Source organism: Marmota flaviventris, chromosome 5 (assembly GCF_047511675.1).
Source record: "Marmota flaviventris isolate mMarFla1 chromosome 5, mMarFla1.hap1, whole genome shotgun sequence".
In the NCBI taxonomy this organism is placed as follows: Eukaryota; Metazoa; Chordata; class Mammalia; order Rodentia; family Sciuridae; genus Marmota; species Marmota flaviventris.
The window spans coordinates 70,306,098-70,328,564 of NC_092502.1; the positions used below are offsets into that span (position 1 = coordinate 70,306,098).

Genomic DNA, 22,467 nt, shown 5'->3' on the forward strand with positions numbered 1-22,467 from the left:
TATATGTGTAATAAGAATTATAATGCAAAAAAAAACAAGTACATGTATAAAGACATGAATTGGTATGAACATACTTTATACAAAGATATGAAAAATTGTGCTGTATATGTAAAATAAGAATTGTAATACTTTCCATTGTTGTGTATTTTTTAAAAATAGAATAAAAAATAAAAATAAAGAACAAAAAAATTCTAAAAAAAGAAAAGAATTCTGGAGATGGATGGTGGTGATGGTTGCATAACAAAGTGAACATACCTATACCACTGAACACTCGAAAATAGTGGTAAATTTTATCCTCTGTGTATGTTTACCATAACCAATTTTGGTGGGTTAGGGTTACTAAAGATTAACCCAGGAATGCTTTACCACTAAGTCACATCACCCACCCTTTTTATTTATTTATTTACTTTTATTTTGAGACAGGGTCTCACTAAGTTGCTTAGGGCATCACTAAGTTGCTGAGCCTTGCCTCAAACTTGCAATCCTCCTGCTTCAGCCTAGTAGCTAGGATTACAGGCATATGCTGCTGCACCTGGCTCCCATAATCAAAAATATTTAAAGAAAAACAAAAAAAAAAAGTATTATTCAAGTTTTCCACATAAGAACACCAGCCACCTGAATTTGAATCTTTGAAATTTCAGCCACATCTAAGAAGAAAACATTCACACACACAAAGTTAAGAACAACAAATAAAATCATCTACATTGTAAGGAGCATCTACCATAGATATGTTAGGATATGCTGGGACTCAGTAAGATGCTGGCTATAAGGAACAGCAGCCACAGGCATGCTTAGTCATGACTGGATGCAATTGGTAAGTACCATCATCTACAGACAGACAGAACAACGTTGGAGTGTAATAACAATGAGCACCAACTTGCAACTGTATATAAATGGCTTGTCCTGCCACATCAGAGAGCTTCACTCTGAGGACATCAGTGAGACTAGCCATCTTGCTGTCCCTCCCCAGGTCAACTCCACCATTCCCTGACGTCCAACCATGGCTGGAGAGACCCACTGGACAATGACAACATCTACTCTTAGGCTAAGAGAAGTTGTGTGGCATCAGAGGTATTTGGGGGCTTGTGGTTGCCCTAGGATTGTGTGATTTGCTTGTAGTGTTTAATTGCTATAGTACTATGTGATTTGCTTGTAGTGTTTAATTAGTGTGCATTGAATGCTAATTGGGGTGCTCCAGCACACCCAACACTTTTTGCATTGTGTTTGATGACTGCTGTGATCTAATATACACTTGCATTTAAGGACAATCCACCTCTGAGTAACTATTAATAGTGCCGCTGGCAACATACATCTCACCATAACTTGAAGAAAAAACTATAAACCTCAATTTATATATATACAGGTAAATATACCTCCCAAGTCAGCAGATCCAGTTACAGAGCCATGTTATAGAACAGAAGCCAAGATGGCATTGAAAAGACTAGAAAGAAGCAGGAGCCTGCAATGGTAGAAGACAAGTAAGACCACTACCAGAAAAAGACGGTTTAATATTAAGTGGAGCAATACTGACAGTACCTCTGAGACCTGGTGGATGCAAGGAACGGAGAAAGGCTTAAAAGTGCTTGAAACTAAAAATGGGAAGACACCACTTCTAAAGAAAAGAAGTGATGTGAAGGAGAAGAAAACTTTGAGCGCTGATGGTGACGTGAAAGAAAAAAACACCAAGAGAAAATTAAGAATCCCGCAGAAATTAAAAAAGAATCTCAAAATCTAAAGGCAGCCTGTGCTCGCTTCTCCACCTCCCCCAAAAAAGAGCCAGGTTACGACCGCGAGAGGGTGCATTCTGTTCTTCCAACACAAGAGGGCAGTCGTAAGTTAAGAAATCTGATAAAGCACCGAACTCCTGACTCATTTACCATTGTTGAAACGTAAATAAAACATTTCAAAATGCACAGAAAATGAAGAAAATTTAAAAAAGAAAATAGATATTAAAAAACTAACCATGGATCAGAAACATAAACAAAACACCCTAAGCTAAATAACCTTAAATAGGTGCTTGGTGAGGTGAAAAAACTCCTGTGAATCCGAAAAGTAATGCATTGACAAAAAACAAAAAGAACAGAATTGGCCTAAAAACATGAGACATTAAGGGGAAAAAATTCAGATAGTGAGGAAGAATACGACTAAATTTATAAGATTCCAAAGGGTAAGATATTTTAATTTAAAAGTTGGTATTAAGGAAAAGACTTAAAATAGCTTAGAAAATAAAAAATCAAGAAAGCAGTATGAAAACGTGAGAATGTGGTGTGTACAGGCGCAAAGAAAATCCAACATGTATTACTGTTTCTGAAGAAGAAAATAAGAGAACAGATGCAATATTCAAAAGTGTAAGACAAGGAAACTTTCTGGCCATAAGGAACATTGAAAAGGTCTTCGATGAGCCTACAAAATTGATCCGGATTGATCAACTCTGAGGTATATCAGAAAATCAACTAGATTTGAAAGAAAAAAAAATCCTATGGGTCGCAGGTAAAAAAGACATTTAGAAAGATGCAAGTGTAATGGTAATTATTTAAACAAAAACGCAGATATTAGTAACTACAAAATTACGAAAGTTAAGTCTTGGCACTTAACGGGCGAGGGAGGGGTGGCTTTTAAGCACTCCCTTACTTTCCCGCACTACAAGATGCTCCGGGCTCATCTCCATTTCTTGCCCCAGTATTAGAATCCACCGTTTCTCCAAAGAAGCCTTGATTCCTTCAATCACGGAAAGGTTGCTGAACTTCGCGGGAAACAGATCCTTCCAGAAGCTCCGGATAGAGAAGGGGTTTCAAAACTCACTCCAAAGTAGGTTACGGAGAAATGGAGGCAGAGGAGGCGTCTTAAACCCTCCTGGCTGGTTACTTGGGAAAATAAAAGTGGAGGTTGCAGCAAAAGGACTGGGGAGCGCCCGCGGGTCTCGAACCACAGAGGTGATTGTAAGCTTTTTGTCGAAGGAACCGCTGAGCTAGAGCCAGTCCGCAAGCCGGGATCTGACTTTATTTACCTGACTGTTGGGAAAGACGTGCGTCACAAAGAGTGAATCACGCTGGGAGCTCTCCGGGATGACTCGGCGTTCCACTGTCCAATCAGCTCCCAGCTCCAGAATGCTCCTCTCCCGACGCGCTGCAGCAAGGACTCAGAGGCTACCCTTCGGTGAACTCTTCCGCAGTAAAGTCCTCCTACCGCCTTTCGGTCCCTTTGCCCCTCCAACAAATACACGGGGTCTCTCAATCAACTTTTACCACTCCGTGATAATCAACTCTTTCAAGGAAGTGAAAGTTTTATAAGGTGCAAACTGTAATTCAGTCCTTATCTTGGGACTTGCATGCTTAAACCAGAAAAACGCTACAGACCCTCATCCAGAAGTTATATACTTCTAGTATCATTTCCTCTATTACTGTTTTCTCTAAAATTATTTTAACCACAACAACACCTATTCTGGCCGGGCGCGGTGGCGACGCTTGTAATCCCAGCGGCTCCGGAGGCTGAGGCAGGAGGATCAAAGTTCAAGGCCAGCCTCAGCAAGGGCCAAGCTCTAAGCAACTTCAGTGAGACCCTGTCTCTAAATAATATACAAAATAGGTTTAGGGCTGGGATGTGGCTCAGTGGTTGAGTGCCTCTGAGTTAAATCTCTGGTACCGCCCCCCCTCCACACACACACACCCTAAGAACACCTATTCCTTTACCTGCCCTGTAAACTGCTAACATTCCCCCGAAATTTCAAGTTTTCTCCAGTTGGCCACTGTTAAAATTTCACTGTGTATCTTCCCAGTCCTTTTCCTCAATCTATATGCCTAACTAACTGTACACACAACAATTTTTTGTTTTGCAGGGCTGAGGATCACAAATTTTTCCTTGACTGTAAGTCAAACTGAAAATCCAGTTTGTTGGGTATTCTTTTTGTTTACTTAATGTCTTGTGGAGGTTTCCTATCAGTACATATAAGACCTAATTCATATGTATTGTAATGCTTGCTTTATATTTAAGTTTAAATATACTAGTTTTAGATGCTTTGCTATCATAAAGCTGCAGTGAATATCCTTGTACATATATGTACACGTACACAGGTATATTGTTTGAATTTGTCGTGCTGGGGATCCAACCAGGGTCTCCTGCACACTAGCATGACACAGATATGAAGATAGGTGCTTTTAAGTAGAAATGTTGGGAGAATCTGCTCATTTCAATTTTTGTAGGAGGTTATGGGAGAAATGCCAGAAGCCCAGAGGATGCCTGAAGCCACAATCACCTAAAGGCATAAAGATCTTTTGTTCCTCAATTTTTTTGTGGATTTTTGTTGTTGTTGCATATACAGGGAAGGGCATTCTTGGTAAAGGAAACAAAATTCACTCACACAAGTCTCATGCCCTCAGCTCCAAGATTAGCTCATTGAGGACAGAGATCAATTGATATCTTACTCCCTGCATCATCATCTCTGAGCATCTTAATGAGGCACAAAGCCTCTCCCTGTCCAGATTTGCAATTAACCTAATGATTAGGTGTCTGTCTGATGGTAACAGCTACCTCAAAGGCTGTGTTCAAAATCACCAAGGGAAGCCAGACACCTGTAATCCCAGCAGTTTGTGAGCCTATGGCAGAAGGATTGCAAGTTCAAGGCCAGCCTCAGCAATTTAGGGAGGCCCCAACAATTTAGGGAGACCCTGTGTCAAAATAAAAAATAAAAAGGACTGGAGATGTGGCTCAGTGGTTAAGTACTTCTGCTACCAAAAATCCAAAACCAAGATCAAGGAATTGCCTGTGAATGGTATGGAGCAGGTCAGGTCATCCAGGAGATTACTGCACAGTCACTTAAAATTCCTCCTGTGTTTGACCCACTGGTGCCCACTTAGGGACTTTCAATTTCATTAGGTTCCTGCTAATTTCCAATTACCTAAGAGCCTTTTTTCCATAACTGTGGAAGGAAAGCTTATCTTCCCCCATCTACCAAACCAGGAAAACAATATCCTCCCCAGCAGCCCTTGACTCTCAGGAAAAACATTCCAGCTCCCTTACTCTCCCATCCAGGTAGGATATTCTGAAACCAGTGTTCTATGTTGGTCTGTGCCAAGTTCCACAACATAAGGCTCCAGCTATTCACACTGGTAGCCATCCAAGTAATCTAACCCTCCTGTCTCAATTCTCTATTCTCATACATGATCTAAATCAATGACTTGCATCAAATCCCTGCTTCAGATCTGCTTCTTGGAGAATCCAGACAGACATCAACCATGCACCTGGAAGTTGATATACATTAATTGATGGAACCTGCTTAGAAGTAGAGAAGTCTTTCAGAGAGTTAAAAGTCATGACATGGATCAGAGGAGACATACACAATGTCACTTCTTAAGAGAAAGGCTCCTGATCACAAGGCTATGATATGACTAGATAAGGTTATTTACCACCACAATATGGAAACACAAAAAGATGGGGCAGTTCACTGGTGCAAATACAGAGCTGATGGGAAAGGGCTGTGGTCACTTGACTCAAGTGAAGGGCATCTTGTCCCATGGGTGATGCTTTCCTTCTGGAAAACAGATCCTTCAGGCCCTATCAACTTAATGCCCTTGGCCACTGAGATCACACCATCCATACCTCCTTAGAATGACTTGTTTTTACATAGTGCTACCTAAGCACTTTCAAACAGCAATTTCACCAGAATGTATTCCAAGACATTTGGGATCTTAATATTTTGGCCCAGAGGATACCACCAGAAACTAAGATTGTTCACCTAAGCATTCACCAAATAAACACATCTAAGCCAGTTACAGGTACATTCCTCAACTAGAATGCAGTCGCCATGCATTTTAGTTTTGAAAAATAAATTCCTCTTCCAGAGATTTCTGAATAATCTGAGATTATTCTTGGTTCCTAAATTTTCATACTGTCTCCTACCTCCCCTTTTCTAAGCCAGCACTTTGAGCCCCTCTGAACACCTATGACCTGACTAGGTCCCTTCAAGACTTAGTCAGGCATGGTAGCATATGCCTGTAATCCCTGCTACAGAGAGGTTGAGGTAGGAGTATCCCAAGACTAAGGGCAGCCTTTACAATTTAGCAGGATCCTATCTCAAAACAGCTCCAGAGTTCGAGTTCCAGTGTGGGATAAAGGGACACCTCAAATCATTTACCAGCCAAGAGGGTTTAGAAAATCTGGAATTCACAATTGCTTTTTAGTGGAGTTGACCAGAAGATTCCACTGTGCTAGAGAATAAATCATTTGAAGCTAAGTTGAATTTCCAAAAATGGGTTTCCAAAAGAATGAATACTTAACCATAAAAAGAACTCCCCATCAATAATATATCCAGCCTGTCTTGAAAAGGATAGACTTTTACCCAACGCCCTGGAATATACATGATCCTGGCAAGAGCAGCCACTGACCTACACAGTATTGACTAACACTTATATAAAACTTTGAGCCCAACCTTGAGGTGGACAAATTGTTTCCAGTAGCCAGATTCAGTATCAGAATTAGGCAAAAGTCATGCCTGATAGCAAGGGCATTTTATACAAAAGCCCAGAGTATAATGCTTTGCAGGACCCACAGTGGTTCAGATATTTCATAAAATTGAAGAGCCAGAAAGAGCAGAAAAAGGTGGCAGCCTTAGCCTGAATAAATTCTCCTTTTCAGCATACAATAGCAAATGTATTTTCAATGAGGTTTTTTGTTTTGCTTGCGTTATGGCTGTTTTTTACATCTGTATCACTAGATCTGGCAGTACCCGATTTAGATCAGATTTTTGTTTTGTTTTTAGACTGTGCTATTTAATTCTCAAGTTAGATCCTGGTAGGGAAGTCGTCTTCTCAGTGATTCTCAGTGGAGGTTAAGAGGAGGCAATTTGCCTACCTCCTGAAACAGACATTTTTAGTTGTCAAACTAGAGGTGCTGTTATGCCATCTAGTGGTTAGAGGCCAGGGATGTTTTTAAACATTCTATAATATTTAAAACAGCCCCTATACCAAAGACTTATCTAGCCCAAAATGTAAATAGTGCTAAGACTGAGTAACCTGGTGCCTAGCCCAACTGCAGATAAGAAAAACTGTTAAGTTCAACCCTGACTTCTGTTCATGATCAGAGGAGGCTGAAATTATAGGAAGTTTTGTCTAGACTCCTCTGGACCCAGACCTTTCATGAGAGGAAAACAACTCATGCTGAAGGAACCTAAGTTAATATAAAAACACAGAGGTCAAATGAAGAGAGAGAAAAAAGGCTCTACAGTAAATCCTCAGTATGGGAAGGAAAAACATACACACAGGAAAAAATATGGAATGTTCCCACCAAATGTGAAACAGGCCCAGTCAATGCCATTTATTATACATGTTGAATAACCTCTGAGACCCAAGGGCTCCCACAGTGAGTTTGTTTGCTTGGTTGTATTTTTTGGGTTTTGGTTGGTTTGTGTTTTTTTTTTTTTTTTTTTCCATTTTCTTTTTTTGCATCAAACAGGTTCTTCCAAGAGCCTGCTCACAAGGAAGACAAAAACAAAGAAATCTTCAGTAAAATGAAACAAACTGGAGAAGGTAAAACAGTCCACATCTGAAGAACAATGTTAAAAAACTCAGCAGACAGAAACCACACCAAACACTCATCCCATTTAATTTCCTGTTACATGCGCTAAGGAAACCAAGAACATCAGGCCCCAGGGCAGCAATGCTCTGAGATTCTAGCTCAGGCTCCCCTCTTTGTGACAGATTCATGCACACAATCCACACATACCATTGACCCAGGCAGAAATACACATGCATGCACAGGAGGAGGCTAGAGAACCATAGGGCAGGATGGGAGGCAGGGCTGGTCAAAAATATGGCATCTGCTGGAAAATGGGGACCCAGAGAATCCTTCTGGTGCAAGCTGAACAAGTCAAAAATAAAACAAAGGCAGAACACAGGATAAAGGTAGGATGCTCAGACAAGAGGTTAGATAGATGAAGAGGGAAAGATGCAGAGGGAGTTTTGGGAAAGCAGTCTCAGAAGGGGAGGCCTTTCTTTATTGGGAACTCAGATGGGCAGAGGTCTTGTGACTCCAGTGATATACTGGAAGCTAAAGGAATTTGCCACAGCATTACCTCTGCATCCTGTGTCCTCTCCCACAGTAGAGGGAAGCCACAAACACCCACCCTTTAGCCCTGCCCACAGACACTCTTAAGGACTTTCCCCAGTACCCAAAAAGAAATGATCCCCCTAACACACACACAAAGTTAGGTCCAGCATAGGCCAAAGTTAGGCCAAGCATAGAAAGCCTCAGTAACTCTTCTTGGTGGAACCAAAGCCAGAGAAGCCCATCACAGCTGCCATCTCATCATCTTCTTCAAATGTCAAGTCTTCCTCGGCCCTCCTCTTCTTCTCCTTCTGTTTCTCTTTCTTATATGCTTTAGCCTTTTCCTCCTGGGGGGACGGGTAGAAATAACTCAGAAGTTCAGACTCCTGAGCCAAATGTTGTCAAAAGAGATGGGAGGGGCCGGGGTTGTAGCTCAGTGGCAGAGTGCTTGCCTAGCATATGGGAGCACTGGTGTTGATCCTCAGCACCACATAAAAATAAATAAATAAAATAAAGGTATTGTATCTATCTACAATTAAATATATATATATATATATATATATATATTAAAAAAAGAAAGAAAGAAATGGGAGCCTCAAGATTCCTTTCTATCTTTAGAAGAAAGTAAAAAAATCTCAAGGGCAGAGTAAAAGCCACAGAACGATTATAAGGTATATAACAAATTAGAGTAATTTTTTTTTAAACAAAGATTATAAGGGATAATCTGGAACTTCCAATCCTATACCCCAGTTCATCTCTAGTTCTCCCCCGCCGCCCCTTTCATTTCTAGTTCTTAACAGGGTTATAGGTACAAAACCATTTAACATTTTGGAACATGTAGCATATGCCAGGAAGTACTTCATAGTACTTTATGTATTATTATACTAAGATCACTAATATAGGGAACCTGAATCATGGGGAAGTTATATAACACACCCCAGTTTCTAAGTTTCCTCCACAGTCAGTAAGTGGAGGAAACAGAATTCTGACACTATCAACCTAGATCCACAGACTACTCAGAGACTAGGTACACTGAGCTAATCCATTTTTTTTTTTAAGTCTTATAGTTTTAAAAAAGAATATGGGGAGTCTATGTATGTGTGGGGTGCAGGAGGTAAATTGAAAATCTTTATACCTTCCTCTAAATTTTGCTGTGATCCTAAAATTGCTCTTAAAAAAAAAAAATAAGTCTTTTTAAAAAATTAAATAAAAAAATAATTAGCTGAAACAGTCTAGGAAAATGGCCCAAACAGTCCAGGAAAAAAGGTATATTTGGAGCCATTTCCTTTAGCTCATGAGCAGCTCAAAGAACGTTTTCCCCTAGTATACAGAAATTCAGGGACAAAACTAGGGAAGAGAAAGTATAGCATGAAGAAGGGAGCCAACCATGAGCAATAAAATAAAATTCAAAGCTAAAGAGGGGGAGGGATAAGAGTCTCACCTCTTCTCTGAGCTCTTTCATCCTTTCTTCAAAATCATAATCTTTCTGCTTCTCTTCCATCTTTTTCTTGTTGACTTCAAAACGTTTCTTCACCTGATCCAGGGTGGAACGTTCCACACGCATAGACATACCTAGGTTTCGCTGATCTGGGTGGCATCAATAGGGAATAAATTAAGGTTATTACAAAGCCCCTCAAAAAGTCCTGGAATTTTTTTTTTTAATGTTTCAAAAATAATAAAATAAGAAGACATTTTTTCAGGGCAAGGAGCTCAGTGGTGGAACAATTGCCTAGCATATGCAATGCCCTGGGTTTGATCCCCAACGCCACAAAATAAATAATAAAAAAATATATCTTTTTGCAAAATACCCAAAATAATTATATAGGAGAAGTAATTATGGCTAAAAGAAATTCTTATCCTCACTTGTTTTCCAGCAGCAGCAGTGGCTTTCTACTGCCCTTACTTAGCAGATAAGCACCAGTGGGGCTACCTAGGCCTAGAAGGCCATATTTGGGCTTACTGAGAACTTAGAACAATATCTCACCTTACAGCCTCAAGAAATATTAAACTAAAAAAATAAAGGATGGCCTGTGCTAAAGCAAATGGAAGAGTTCCCTGGGTATTTAAAAAAAAAAAAAGGGTGGGAACAAAGACAAACAACTCTTCCCTACCCCACTTCCAAAACCCAATCCCAGTCCCACTCACAAACTACCTCCAAGCCTTACGTTTCTTTCCATTAATGTGATCCAGGAAGTTGATAGAGTCTTTCACCACACAGTCACAGACATTGCAGTAATATCTGACAGATGGGAAGAAATAGCACATGGGTCAAATCTGGTTTTAATCAAACAAGAAATTACAATTTCAGGGAGTCAGGCTTACTGGTGATTGAACTCAGAGGTGCTTTACCACTCAGCCACATCTCCAGTCCTTTTAATTTTGAGACAGGGTCTCACTAAGTTGCTGAAGTTGGCCTCAAACTTGGAATCCTCCTGCCTTAGCCTCCAAGATGCTGGGGTAAGTGTAAACCAACACACACAGAAAGAAACTAATTTTTATGTAATCTCTTTAGAGTCTGAAGGCTTCATTCCATTATGGCTTAACTCTTGAGAGAGGGTGGTAGCCAACCTCCAAAACAGACCAACCCTCCTATTCCTACCCTGTGTTGCCTCCTCTCAGTTGGTACCAGGGTTGATCTGTATGACCAATAAAACGTCAAAAACGATGGTATGTACTTCTAAGGACATTAAAAAACAAGGCTTCTGTCCTTGTGTGGATTACTTGCTCTGGGCAAGTCAGTTGCTTTGTTTTGAGAAGCCCATGGGATGAAGAACTTCAGCCTCCAAATCACAGGCATGTGAGAGAGCTTGAAGGCAGATCCTCCAGCTTTATTTAGACCTCCAAGCCAATTCCTTGACTACAACCTTACAAAAGACCCTGAGCCAGAAACACCTGGGTAAACTACTCCCAGATTCCTTGCCCACAGAAACTATTTTTTGCTGCTTAACTCTGAATTAACTTGATAATTTACATAACAAAAGATAACAGAGATAAAAATGATATCAGTGGGTATACTAAACAGCTCAGAGAAGGGACACTAATTGGTATCTATATTGCTCTCCTGCTGGAAATCCTAACTGAACAGAGGAAGAGTCGTAGGGTGACAAAAGGGTAACAAGCTATTGTGGAACCCTACTTCCTACAGAATGTAGTCTCGGTCTGGAAAGAAGATGCACAACCAGCATCTTCCATACAATCAATTAATAACAACTATGGACTTTGCAGCTAATCTGGAACCTCAATACCCTTTCTTCACCATTAACAGCTTCTTAGTTCTAATCTAGCTCTATTTAATTTCTCCCCTAAAAATCTTCTCAGTAATTCCTTCCTTCATTTCTTCTGACAGAATAATCCCTTTCAAGATATTAAGAAGTAGTTTTAGTACTAATATTAAAATGCCCACAAAGCAACTTCTCCTAAAGACCACAAACTTGAGACCTTAACAAAGAAAAACACCCCAGTAGTCATAGGACTAATATACCGAAGTCCACAAAGCAATCCCTCCCCTCCCACAGACTGTTCACTAAAGACCCTGGAGAGAAATAAAAATACATGTTTACATAAAAGGATAGAATTATGGTCAAAATAAGATTGTCCCCTGGGGTCAGGGACCCTCCTCTACACTTCCTAAAACCAACAGGTAGATTATTATACGCATCTTTGCTTCAAACAAAGATGAAAAACTACTTACCCTCCCATCTCAGACTGTGGGGTGGTCTTGGTAATGACAATTGTCTTCCCAAGCTTAGATTCCAAGTCCACTTTGTAGTCCCTATGCCGCAGAAGTTCCCGTTTGACTGGCTGCACTGGTTTTCCTAAAACATGATGGGAAAGAAAGTCCCTTCAAAATTATAGTTCTTCAACCAGAAAGAAAAAGAAATGAATGAAACTCAAAATCCAGGGAACTACTTTCATTTCTTTTTATTTCTGTTTCTTTTGTGGTACCAAGGATTGAACCCAGCTCCACTCTATCATTGAGCTACACCCCCCAGCCCTTATTTTTTTATTTTGAGACAGGGTCTGGCCAGTTGCCCAGGCTGGCCTAGAACTTGCAATTCTCCTACAGGCATGTGTCACCTCGCTCAGGTTTTCATTTCTTTTTTGATTCATGAAAGATGAAACACAATATGCACCCAAGAGACAGTTAGCAGCAGCTGAATGAGAACCTGAACACAGAAAAAAGTGATAAGCAATCCCGATTCACTACAGCTTTTCTTCACTTTACATCCAGCAAGTCACCAGGCACGGTGGCACATACCTGTAAGCCCAGCAGCCTGGGAGGCTGAAGCAGTATGATCACAAGCTCAAAGCCGGCCTCAGCAACTTAGCAAGGCCCTAAGCAACTCAGCAAGACCCTGTTTCTAAATATTAGAAAAAAAAAAAAAAAAAGCTGGGGATGTAGCTCAGTAGTTAAGCACCCCTGGGCTCAATCCCTGGTACCAATCTAATAAATAAATAAAGCCAGCAAGTCTAGAAGCAACGTGTTTTCTATTCATTAACTTAACTGAAGGGGAGTTATGTATTTCCACCAGAAGCTACCTTTTTAAGAGAAGCAAGGCACTCAGTAATGCTTTTATGCATGCAGATACCCTAAGCACCACACAAAAAGGAACACTCGGTCAAATTTTTAAAAAGACCACCTAACATTTGGGAAATACTTATTCGTTTAACAGGCACACCAAGCACTATTTATTATACACATTACATAAAAAACAAAGAGGATTAATGTTAGATAAGGTGGTATGGAAGTAAAGCATAAGACTGTATGTTTGAAAACAGATGAGAAAATTAGAAATTTCTTTTTGTAAAATGAAGCGGATATAGAAGAGGAGTACCAATTCCCTGACACTGTACCAGGTACTGAGAAATGGCATCCACTAAGCATCACATGAAACAATCACAAATTCCTCGTGGGTACCCCTGCTTTTTTCTGAGACTTTGCGGGAGGGTCTTGATTGGGCCTTCTCTCCCTTAAGAAATTTCAAAAGACAGCAGTAGTGTTCAGCAGTAAACTATTCCACTTTGCTTATTCTTTGTTACTACTGCAAATTCCAGTCTCCTCTCTGTATGTCCTTCAAGAAAGCACTAACTGAACAAGCGAAGGAATGGCAAGGAAGCAGAGGATAACAAAGCTGAGAAGAAACTCAACTTCAGTCCACCTTCTCGCTCTCATTTTGTTATACATGTAGAAACCGAAGACCAGGGAGGCCACGCTCCCAGAGATGACATGGGGCAAGTGGGCAGCGCTTTTCAACTCCCACCCACTCTCCAGCCATTGCATCGCCTCTATGATACCCTTAACCCTTGAAGTGGGCACCCACCATCCTTCTTTTCTCTCTCTTCCGTGAGCCTCTTCTCGGCGAGCTTCTCGTATTCATCTTTGTCCCACTTTCGGCGAAAGTCCAAGTTTTTTGTCTGTAGGGGAAAAAAGTGCTCAAGATCCGTCGCTAATGGTGTCCGGACCCCTAGAGAAAATGAGGTGACCGTGTTCTCGCCACCAAGTCAACCCGGGACTTTCCGAAAGCGAAGCTTCTCTGGACCGCACTAGGAGGCTAAGATGGACTCAGGACCCCAACCCGAGAGACCTCCGCGAGTTCTCCGGTCTCTGCGCCTGGACCTTAAGGGGGAGTTCTCGAACCCAGACCCTGGGATCGCCAAGTGGTGTTGGGAAGCCAGTCGGGTACCGTTGTCTGTCTCTATTCAGCGACGAGAAAGCACACCCGCCCTTACCCGCAAACATTCTCCTCACACACAACACCTACCCCGCTGCCCGACGCCATCTTCACAGCGAAGTGAATGGAAAGCCGGAAAATGCCGTAAAAAGCGGCCTGGAGCTGTAAAGCAAGACCGCCGTCCAATAAGTTTAGAGTCCCGTGTTCTAAAACGCGCTAAGGACTGGAGAGCTTCTAATACGCGCTCGTCGGCCCCGCCTCCGCTCCTAGGAGATGGCGCAGGCGTAATGAGAGCGTGAAGCAACGCGGAAGTAAGGGCGCCTGCAAGCGTTCTTTTAACTCAGGCTTTCAAAACAACCATCAAAGGATTATTAGTTCAACTCATCTGTTTTACAAAAAAGGAAACTGAGTTTCAGAAACTAATCTAATCCAATCAACTATACATGTCAAGGAGTTGATCTAATCCAATCAACTATGCGTGTATTGTCAAGGGGTTGATCTAATCCAGTCAACTATGCATGTATTGTCAAAGAGTTTCTAACCTTTGAAAGGCTGAAGTGCTAATTAGGGGATCTATAAGTTCCATTCACCAGCAAGCACTAGGAATATGGTCCTAAGCTAAAGGATATTTGCAACAGCTGCTACCTTTCCCCAGGCACAGAAGAAAAACTCTTTTTGCACTTGGGCCCTAGTTCTTGAAATAATGGACCCACCCATTCCTTAACTCAGTTTTCTTTGAATTGGCCATTGAGTCTGTAGGGCACAATTTAATCAACAGGATTAGATATGGAAAGAAAGGTCATCAGTACACCACCCTAAAGTGAAGCATTCTGGCAAATGGCTCACAATATGGTGATTTTTAGTGACATAAGTGTATGAAGGGAGAATAGAAAGAGGGAACTGTGGCAGCTCCCTTTACTAAATGCAGAAGTATCACCCCAGGGAGGTTTCTCCACAGAATTCTCTAGTGTACACTCAATCATTTTCTATGGCCTATGCAAATGAACCCCATGATAGCAAATTACCCAAACTATTACACTTAATATTTTATTTAATATTTTATCCAACCAATTCTAGAAGAGCCTCCATGGCAGTGTAGAATAGTCACAGCAATGATTCTGGCATAGAAAATGGTCTCCAAAATCTCAAAAGATCAGATCTCCATCTATTCAATTCACCTATTAAGTTCAATATTCAAGGTTATTAAACAGACAGCCCCATCCTGCTACTGTTACCAGTGGATAGGCTAGAAATAATACCATGCTCTTGAGATACCATCTATGTCCTCAGATGTAGCAGAAAATAGCCATTGTCCATCCGTGCTGTCTTCCCAAAACTCTCTGGACAGGCCAAGGACTTGTGGACACATTCCCCAGAATCTGGTTCCAACACTGCAATGAAAAGCTAAGTATCTGGCATCTGATCTCAATGGTTCAGAATCCTCAGCCTGAGACAACTCTTCCAGAGCCTTGATCACAGCAACCATTTTAGCACCTCTTCATAGCATTCAGAGGCATTTCAAATTTGCCTCTACAGCAAACGTATGTCTCTTTCACATACCAGCCATCTGCACCAGGCAGAGTAGCTGCTTACACTAGCCCAAGAGTCCTTAGGGCCTTCTATAGTTCCGTATTCAGAAAGGACAGAGGAGGCAGAAGGCACTTGTCACCCATCCTGGCCAGCTGTTGTGAAGTCTATCAGGAATTCAGTCCTGGATGAAAATTTTTCTACAAAGAGCAGCAGATGGCAACCAGGCAAGGATCAAGACTCAGACAGTCTCTTCTGAATTTCAGCCACAAGATTTTCCCGTTTAATGGCAACCTAAAACATAAGAGAACCCTCATGTGACAAACTAGAAAGGGTACTATCTTCTTAGCCATTGTTTTTCCAGATTTATTTTACTCTGTATCAGTTCCAACTATTTATGCAACCAGTAGGGAGTAGTAAAGGCTCCAAGTTTACCGAGAAAATGTATGCCCTCAAGACGAAAAGGATTAAAACATCTGATCTATTTTGTTGATTAGTCTCAAAACACCAATTCAAATTTCATTTGTCCTTCTTCTGCCCACACAGCCAATATTCACTGGTTACAACTGTTGTTTGGGGTAGGTCTTCATTCAACCCTAATACTACTACCCCTGAATTTATTTTCTCAGCCAGAAAACACATATTTCTTAAGAATCTAGAAAAGATACAAACACTTGATCCCTTCTATTTCTGCCTGCTCCCACTCACCTCCTCTCTGCTGGCCACCGAACGGAGTTTGATGACCCCTTCCTTCTGTTCTTGCTCACCAATAATGACCACCAATGGAATGCCTGTGTTCTCACAATAGTGCAGTTGGGTTAATAGTTTAGGGTTGTTCTTGTATAGCATCTCTGCCTGAAAGGAGTCAAGACACAGTAGGGGACCTTACTACCATCACCATAGCACATAAACTCCAAAAACATACATTTCCAAGGAAGCCAGAAATAAGTGGCTGGCCCTCTAGTGGTATACTAAAAAAGGTAGAAATAAGCCTTGCTCCTGAGTTCCATATATGCCTAAATGGCACAGATAGCAGCCCCACTATACCTTGATCCCAGCATCCCAAAGCTCTGCAATTAGTTTCAACCGTTCCCGGAGAAAGTTCTTCTGGGGCGTGGCCACAAATACTTGGGTCTCTGTGGTCCGTACCTTCTTGAAAGAATTCTGATAAGAAACAGAAGAAAGTAAAATTAATAAAAACATCCTCTGCACCAGCAATTCCAAAAACCAAGATAAATAAATTATCAGAAAAGCAGTCCAACTGTACTGCCAGAAATAGATTTTTAGATCTCTAGCCCTACCTCAGCCCTACCTAGGACCTACCTTCATCCTTTGCTCCACAATGTAGAAAATTCGCTCTATTCCAATGCTTAGGCCCACACATGGCACTTTGTGGCCCTTGGGGTCAAACGTGGCCACCAGCTCATCATAACGCCCACCAGCTGCCACACTGCCCACATTCAGGGGCTCCTCCCCAGCCTGAGCTGGGGTTTGTAGCAGTACTGCTTCATAGATCACTCCTGTATAGTAGTCCACGCCCCGAGCCAGGCTTAGGTCAAAGCATATCTGTGGGGACAAGGCTATAGTCAATCCCAGACCAGGCTCTCACGACACAAGAGGTCCACTCCCAACTCAGCTTACCTTCTCAGCAATTCCAAATAAAGTCAGGTATTCAAAAAGCAACTTCAGGTCCCCTAGGCCCTCCAGGGCCTGCTTATTCTGGGATAGTCTGGGATCCTGAAACAATTGCTCTATCAGAGATACTCCACCTGGGAAGAAATGTAGGGAGCAATAAGGTGTATGCTATTTACCCGGATGTGCTTCATCCAAATTTATCTAATCTTGTTTTTTAAATGAAGGAGAAGGAGAAAGAGAAGATCCTGGTCTCGTATCATGAGGTCCTCCTCCCCTGCCTTTACCTCTGCCATTTGAAGATACAACATACTTATATTAAGTAAAAGGAAAACTAAATTCAGACCAGGCTCTGAAGCTTAATAAATACATCTATAGAAAGTAGCTGATTTGGAGGTGGAAACTGAAAATGTCAGCAGCAGCCTGGTTCTATCACAGCTCTTAAAACCCTGGTTCTTACCATGACATTGGATATACTCCCCAATTCGATCAGCCACCTCAGGAGCCAAGCCTTTCTTTGCCACCATCTCATGTCTCACATCTCTCCAAGACATCTGCATAAATATCCAAATGTTAGCTCAGTTCCAAATCCTTTGTCTAACTGGAAAAGGGTATCTGTCATTTAATATGTATGTCATAAATAGTTAAATATATTAGTATACTCAGAGGCAGTTTTTTAAAAAATATTTTTAGATGTTGATGAACCTTTATTTTATTCATTTATTTATATGCAGTGCCAAGAGTCAAACCCAGTGCCTCACACATGCTAGGCAAGCACTCTAACACTGAGCCACAATCCAAGCCCTCAGAGGCAGTCTAAGATACTCAGCCACTATCCTCACCATACAGTACAACTCAGATCTTGCTTCAGAATATCTCCTTAACTTCCTCCTTCAAGAACTCACTTCCAGACACTGTTCCTTATTTTCTTCAAATGGTATGAATTTGAGGACATGGCAGAAATCCAAATAGGGTCTACTGAAGCATGGTTTCTTCATTACCTTGTCTAGTTTGTCCATTGAGGCACAGATGGCACGGAACTTGCTTTCAGGAACACCACAAACAGCAAACATCCCGTCCACTATCCGCCGGTCATTGACCTGTAAACTCAATGTGAGTAACCCAAGTGCCTTGTCAAGACCCTTTCCCTTAAAACCTCCTGACTCATAACAGGAATAAGAAAAAAAAAAAAAAAATCTTACCAAAAGAGTACATGTATATTCACATTATCAGGCCAAATCCAGACATCTCCCCCAGTCCTCAGCCTTGGCCTCACCTTAATGAGAAAGTCCCCTAGCTGTAACCCACTTAGGACTTCACACATGATCTTCAAACATTCTGCATCAGGGATCATAGGGTCAAAGTGACCAGCAATGTCAAAATCCTACAGTAAAGAAAAAAAAAAAAGGAAAAAACTTCCACTAATCAGTCAATTCCCTGTTTAACTATCAAGCTGTGCTATCCCCATCAGGTCACTTACACACTGGCAGAACTCCCTGTAGCGGCCTTGGACTATTGTTGGGCTCTCTCGCCGCCACACCTTTCCAACTTGGTAGCGTTTCATCTTCTTCAATTTATTCATGGCCAGATAACGAGCAAAGGGGACCTCATATAGATAGATTAAGGAAGAAAGATATTGCATTCAAAGTTTGGGCCCATTAGAGAGGATTGGTCCTCTATCAATTGGATCTTATCCACTAGGATTGAGAACAAGGACTTTCTATGTCCCTAAGGGGTAGCAGTGCTTGGCATTCAAAATATATTGAAGAGTGTCAAGTGAAGGAATCTCACCTAGCAAAACTGAAAGTTGAACAGAAAGAAGAAGCAGAGAAATTCAGGTCTGGGCCATTTCCTCCCAAACCCTACTATTTCAAAATAGTCAAGCTTCAGAACCTGGATTTTCCTACATGCCAGGTTTCTGTTCTCGAGACTAAAAGGCTCAGGGGTCACTCTAGTTAAACTGGGCTAACTGGGCTGCAAGAAATAACCACACAAGAGACACAAATACCTTTTTCTTTGGGGTTGCTATGACGGCTCCTCTGACCTTAAGGGTCCGCAGAAAGAGAGAGAGAGAGAGCACACGCTGACCCCTTTTATTGAGGAGAAGCTATTCAAATGAGGCAAGGGGTCAGGTTTCAGGGGGCTGAGTCTATCTTCATGATGTCCACTGTCAGCAGGTTGACTGACACCTGGGTAGGCCACACCCAAGGGCACAGTAAGAGGAGGGGACACACACAAGGCACTTCCATGGAAGATTCTATCCTAAACAGGGCAAGGGGTTATATTACAAAGGAACAGGTGAGCATAGCTTCACCCATGGGGCTGTAGCAAGACACACCCATTTCTGTGACTGAGCGCCTCAGCACCCAGCTGGGGAGAGTAACTCAGTCACCGGTAAGGTTGGCCTCCCACACCTACAATTTCAAATCCTTATTTCTAAAAGTGTAAGCCAAGGACCACATGCATTTTAATTACCCAGGATGCCTGTTTAAAATGCAGATTGTTGAATTCCACTGAAGTTACAGAAATAAGAATCTCTGGAATTGATGTTTCAGCAAGCTTCCCCAAGGAATTCTAATACACAACAAAATTAAATGACAGGGCTCCAGCCCAGGCTCTGCTGGAACAAGTGCCTTCTGGGAGAAACCAGAAGTAAAGGCTACTGCCAATAAAACTATAGTGTCCCAGAATCACTCTCTTCTCTTTTGTCAGAGAAAGCTCTCTGGATCTGGACAGAGGTCAGACTGCAGCACTCAGAAGGATACAGTAAGGTCATAGCGAAGGGACAGCAGTTCTCCACCTTGATCCTTCAGATCATACATGAGCCCAGAGTGCTCTTCATATTTCTCAGTTAGCATTTCCTACAGGGGCCAAATAGAGCCACAGTTCAAAGGATGACTAGAGAACACAGATGAGAAACCCTTTGGGACTCTGAAGGTAGGTAAAGAAAAGGGGTTCTAGGCCCTCTTCTATTCTTACCGTTAGCTCAAATGCTGGGGTATCCAAACCCTTTGCTCCATGACGTTTAAAACAGCTGACAACCATATCAAGAATTTTCTCCCTCACAACCATCTGTTGAGGACTAAGATCCCTGGTGCCCTGGAAGCCAAAAGCAGCCAAAATACAAGCAAAACAAAACAAAAATTTTAAATGACTTTTTAAGAGAAAGAGTTAAACTATACCTATAATCTAAGGTTTAGAGATAACATTTTTTTCTGACTCTGATACCCACCCAATATCTCAAAAATAGTAAAGGTTTTTTTAAAAAATATTTTTTTAGTTGTAGTTGGACCCAATACCTTTATTTTGTTTATTTTTATGTGGTGCTGAAGATCAAACCAAGCACCTGGCACAAGCTAGGCGAGCGTTCTACCACTGAGCCACAACCCGAGCCCAGTAAAGGGTTTTTGTAAAAACAAAACAAAACTTTGTGGTGCTGAGGATCAAACTCAGGACCTCTTGGATTTTTTAGATTGGTGATTGAACCCAGGGGAACTTTACCACTGAGCTACATCCTCAATTCTTTATATTTTTATTTTGAGACAGGGTCTCACTAAATTGCTTAGGACCTCACCAAGTCTTTAAGGCTAGCCTCAAAGTGTGATCCTCCTACCTCAGCCTCTTGAGTCAGTGGGATTACAGGCATGCACCACCATGGCCAGCTGTAAAGGTTTTGTATGAATGTGTTGTTTTCTTTTAATTTAGCTTAAAAGGCTAGGTGTGGTGGCACATGCCTGTATTCCCAGCAACTCAGGAGGGCAAGCAGGAGGTTCACAAATTTAAGGCCAGCCCTAAGGCCTTAGCAAGGCCCTAAACAACTTAGTGAGACCCTATTTCAGAATGAAAAAAAAAAAAAAAAAGACTGGGGATGTGGGTCAGTAGTTAAGTGTCCCTGGGTTCAATCCTTGGTCCAAAGGGAGGAAAAAAACTTAGCTTAAAAGGATTCTAAAAGGGGTCAGAGAAATAAGTGATGCAGAGGTCAGTCCTTGAAAGCATGCTAATGGGACAGGATGAGCAAAGGGTATTACCTTCGGGATCTTAATGATAAAATTTGGTTTCTCTTGATGTGGTTTAGGTTGGGATGTTAACAATGCCTCTGCAACCTGGAAGAAAAAGGAATATAAGATGTGGCTCCATCGCACACTGGTCAGACCTGTGACGTCACTGATCCTGTGGACCACCAACCTACAAAAACCCTTGACCCTAAGCAACAGGAAGCCTGAGTGCTATCCTGATCTCAGCCTCCCTCCTCAAGAACCTATGCTGTATCTACAAATATACATGTAATATATGAGGTCAGGTCTTCACCACACAAGCTTCTTCACTGTATCTTAGTTTTTAAGTGTCTGAAAAAGTTTAAATAACTGAGAACAATGAAGGCACAGAACACCACTACACCAACAAACATGTAGAAGCAGGAATTAATTATGACTTCTTCCAGTCTTCAGTTCCTACTCAAACAGCAAAAATAGGAATCCTAATAAGATAATTTTGTTTATCAGGCTTGGAGATAAGGAAAATGTAAGCTGAAACAGAAGTAGCCCAAGAACCCGGAACAAGCCTGAGGTGAAAAGGAAAGCATTTCTTGACCAAACTTAAAAACTCAGGCTAGTAACATGCTGTGACTGAAAATTAATTTTTAAAAGGAGTTCTGTTGTTCGTGACAGTACATTGCATCTGCTAAGAGGACATTAAGGAACTTTCCAAAGCACAGCAAAACAGAACATTGTCTTTATTAACAGCATGTCATATGCCCTTCCAGAAATAAAGGGTTTGGTAGTTCCATGTTTTAGTGATTCTATCCCCCAAAGAGAAGTACAAGTTCAAAGCCACAATCCCTCATCTGTAATACCAAACTCCAAAAATTTCTGAAAATTGAAGATGTCCTTCTGAGATTCATTTTAAAGTAAACTCTAATGTGAACTCAATGTGTTTATGGTCTCTGGCCATCCCATTTAGTGGGAATATCCACAATATTTTGCTTAAGAATATAATGTGTTCGACTCCAAAATTTTCAGTTAATAGAATACAGACCTGTATTAAAATAATGCCCTTGCTGCATGACTTCAGACATGGCATTAAACCTTGCAGCCTCCGTTTCCTCAACTGTAAAATGAAAATAAAAACCCCAACCTCCCAAGATTGCTCCAAATGTTAAATGACAAAGCACCCAAAATGCTTAGTTCTGTGCAAGTACATAATGAGCACTCCATTTAAAAAGCCGTGATAATATAGTACAGGTCGCGAGTCATGTTTCCAGACCTGAAGACCCAACCCTGAAAGACAAGCTATCTCAGTCCGGCTCACCTGGCTATGACAACCTACTGCAGAGATGCACGCAGCGCGGGGCGGTCGCAGGAGCTGGCTGAGCAGCGTAGCCCAGGTCCTCCTGGGTAGGAGTCCGAGCTGGGGCATCGTGCGGCAGAGCACCGGCCTTCCGGGACAGGAGCCAAAGGCCTGGGAACCAGTGGGGCGGGACCCCCGTAGTGCGCGGGAGAAACGGAGATCGCCAGGAAGGACCAAGTACCGAATTAGTCCAGGTTGACTGAGATCCTGTCCTCCCAGGCTCTCTAACCCGGAAGTGGATTTTGCACTCTGC

At 41.7% G+C, this 22,467-nt stretch overlaps 2 protein-coding genes across 3 annotated transcripts; both read right to left on the reverse strand.

Moving 5' to 3' along the window:
- Positions 1 to 7,282: 7,282 nt before the first annotated feature.
- Positions 7,283 to 13,906, reverse strand: Zmat2 (zinc finger matrin-type 2). The gene is made up of 6 exons (XM_027927791.2): positions 13,800 to 13,906; positions 13,359 to 13,452; positions 11,729 to 11,852; positions 10,203 to 10,276; positions 9,479 to 9,624; positions 7,283 to 8,384 (listed from the first exon to the last, which is right to left on the reverse strand). Exons 1-6 carry the CDS (start codon positions 13,815 to 13,817, stop codon positions 8,241 to 8,243), a joined length of 600 nt encoding a protein of 199 aa, XP_027783592.1. The 5' UTR covers positions 13,818 to 13,906; the 3' UTR covers positions 7,283 to 8,240.
- Positions 13,907 to 14,742: 836 nt separating this feature from the next.
- Positions 14,743 to 22,458, reverse strand: Hars2 (histidyl-tRNA synthetase 2, mitochondrial). 2 transcript variants are annotated; one of them, XM_027927546.3, is made up of 13 exons: positions 22,176 to 22,458; positions 20,897 to 20,971; positions 19,848 to 19,967; positions 19,634 to 19,729; positions 18,349 to 18,474; positions 18,145 to 18,252; positions 17,870 to 17,968; positions 17,329 to 17,422; positions 16,878 to 17,005; positions 16,560 to 16,802; positions 16,284 to 16,400; positions 15,945 to 16,091; positions 14,743 to 15,530 (listed from the first exon to the last, which is right to left on the reverse strand). In XM_027927546.3, exons 1-13 carry the CDS (start codon positions 22,281 to 22,283, stop codon positions 15,471 to 15,473), a joined length of 1,521 nt encoding a protein of 506 aa, XP_027783347.1. In that variant the 5' UTR covers positions 22,284 to 22,458; the 3' UTR covers positions 14,743 to 15,470. The 2 variants fall into 2 exon arrangements, with proteins under 2 accessions (XP_027783347.1, XP_071468407.1); XM_071612306.1 differs by lacking the exon at positions 19,634 to 19,729.
- Between the last annotated feature and the right edge of the window lie 9 nt (positions 22,459 to 22,467).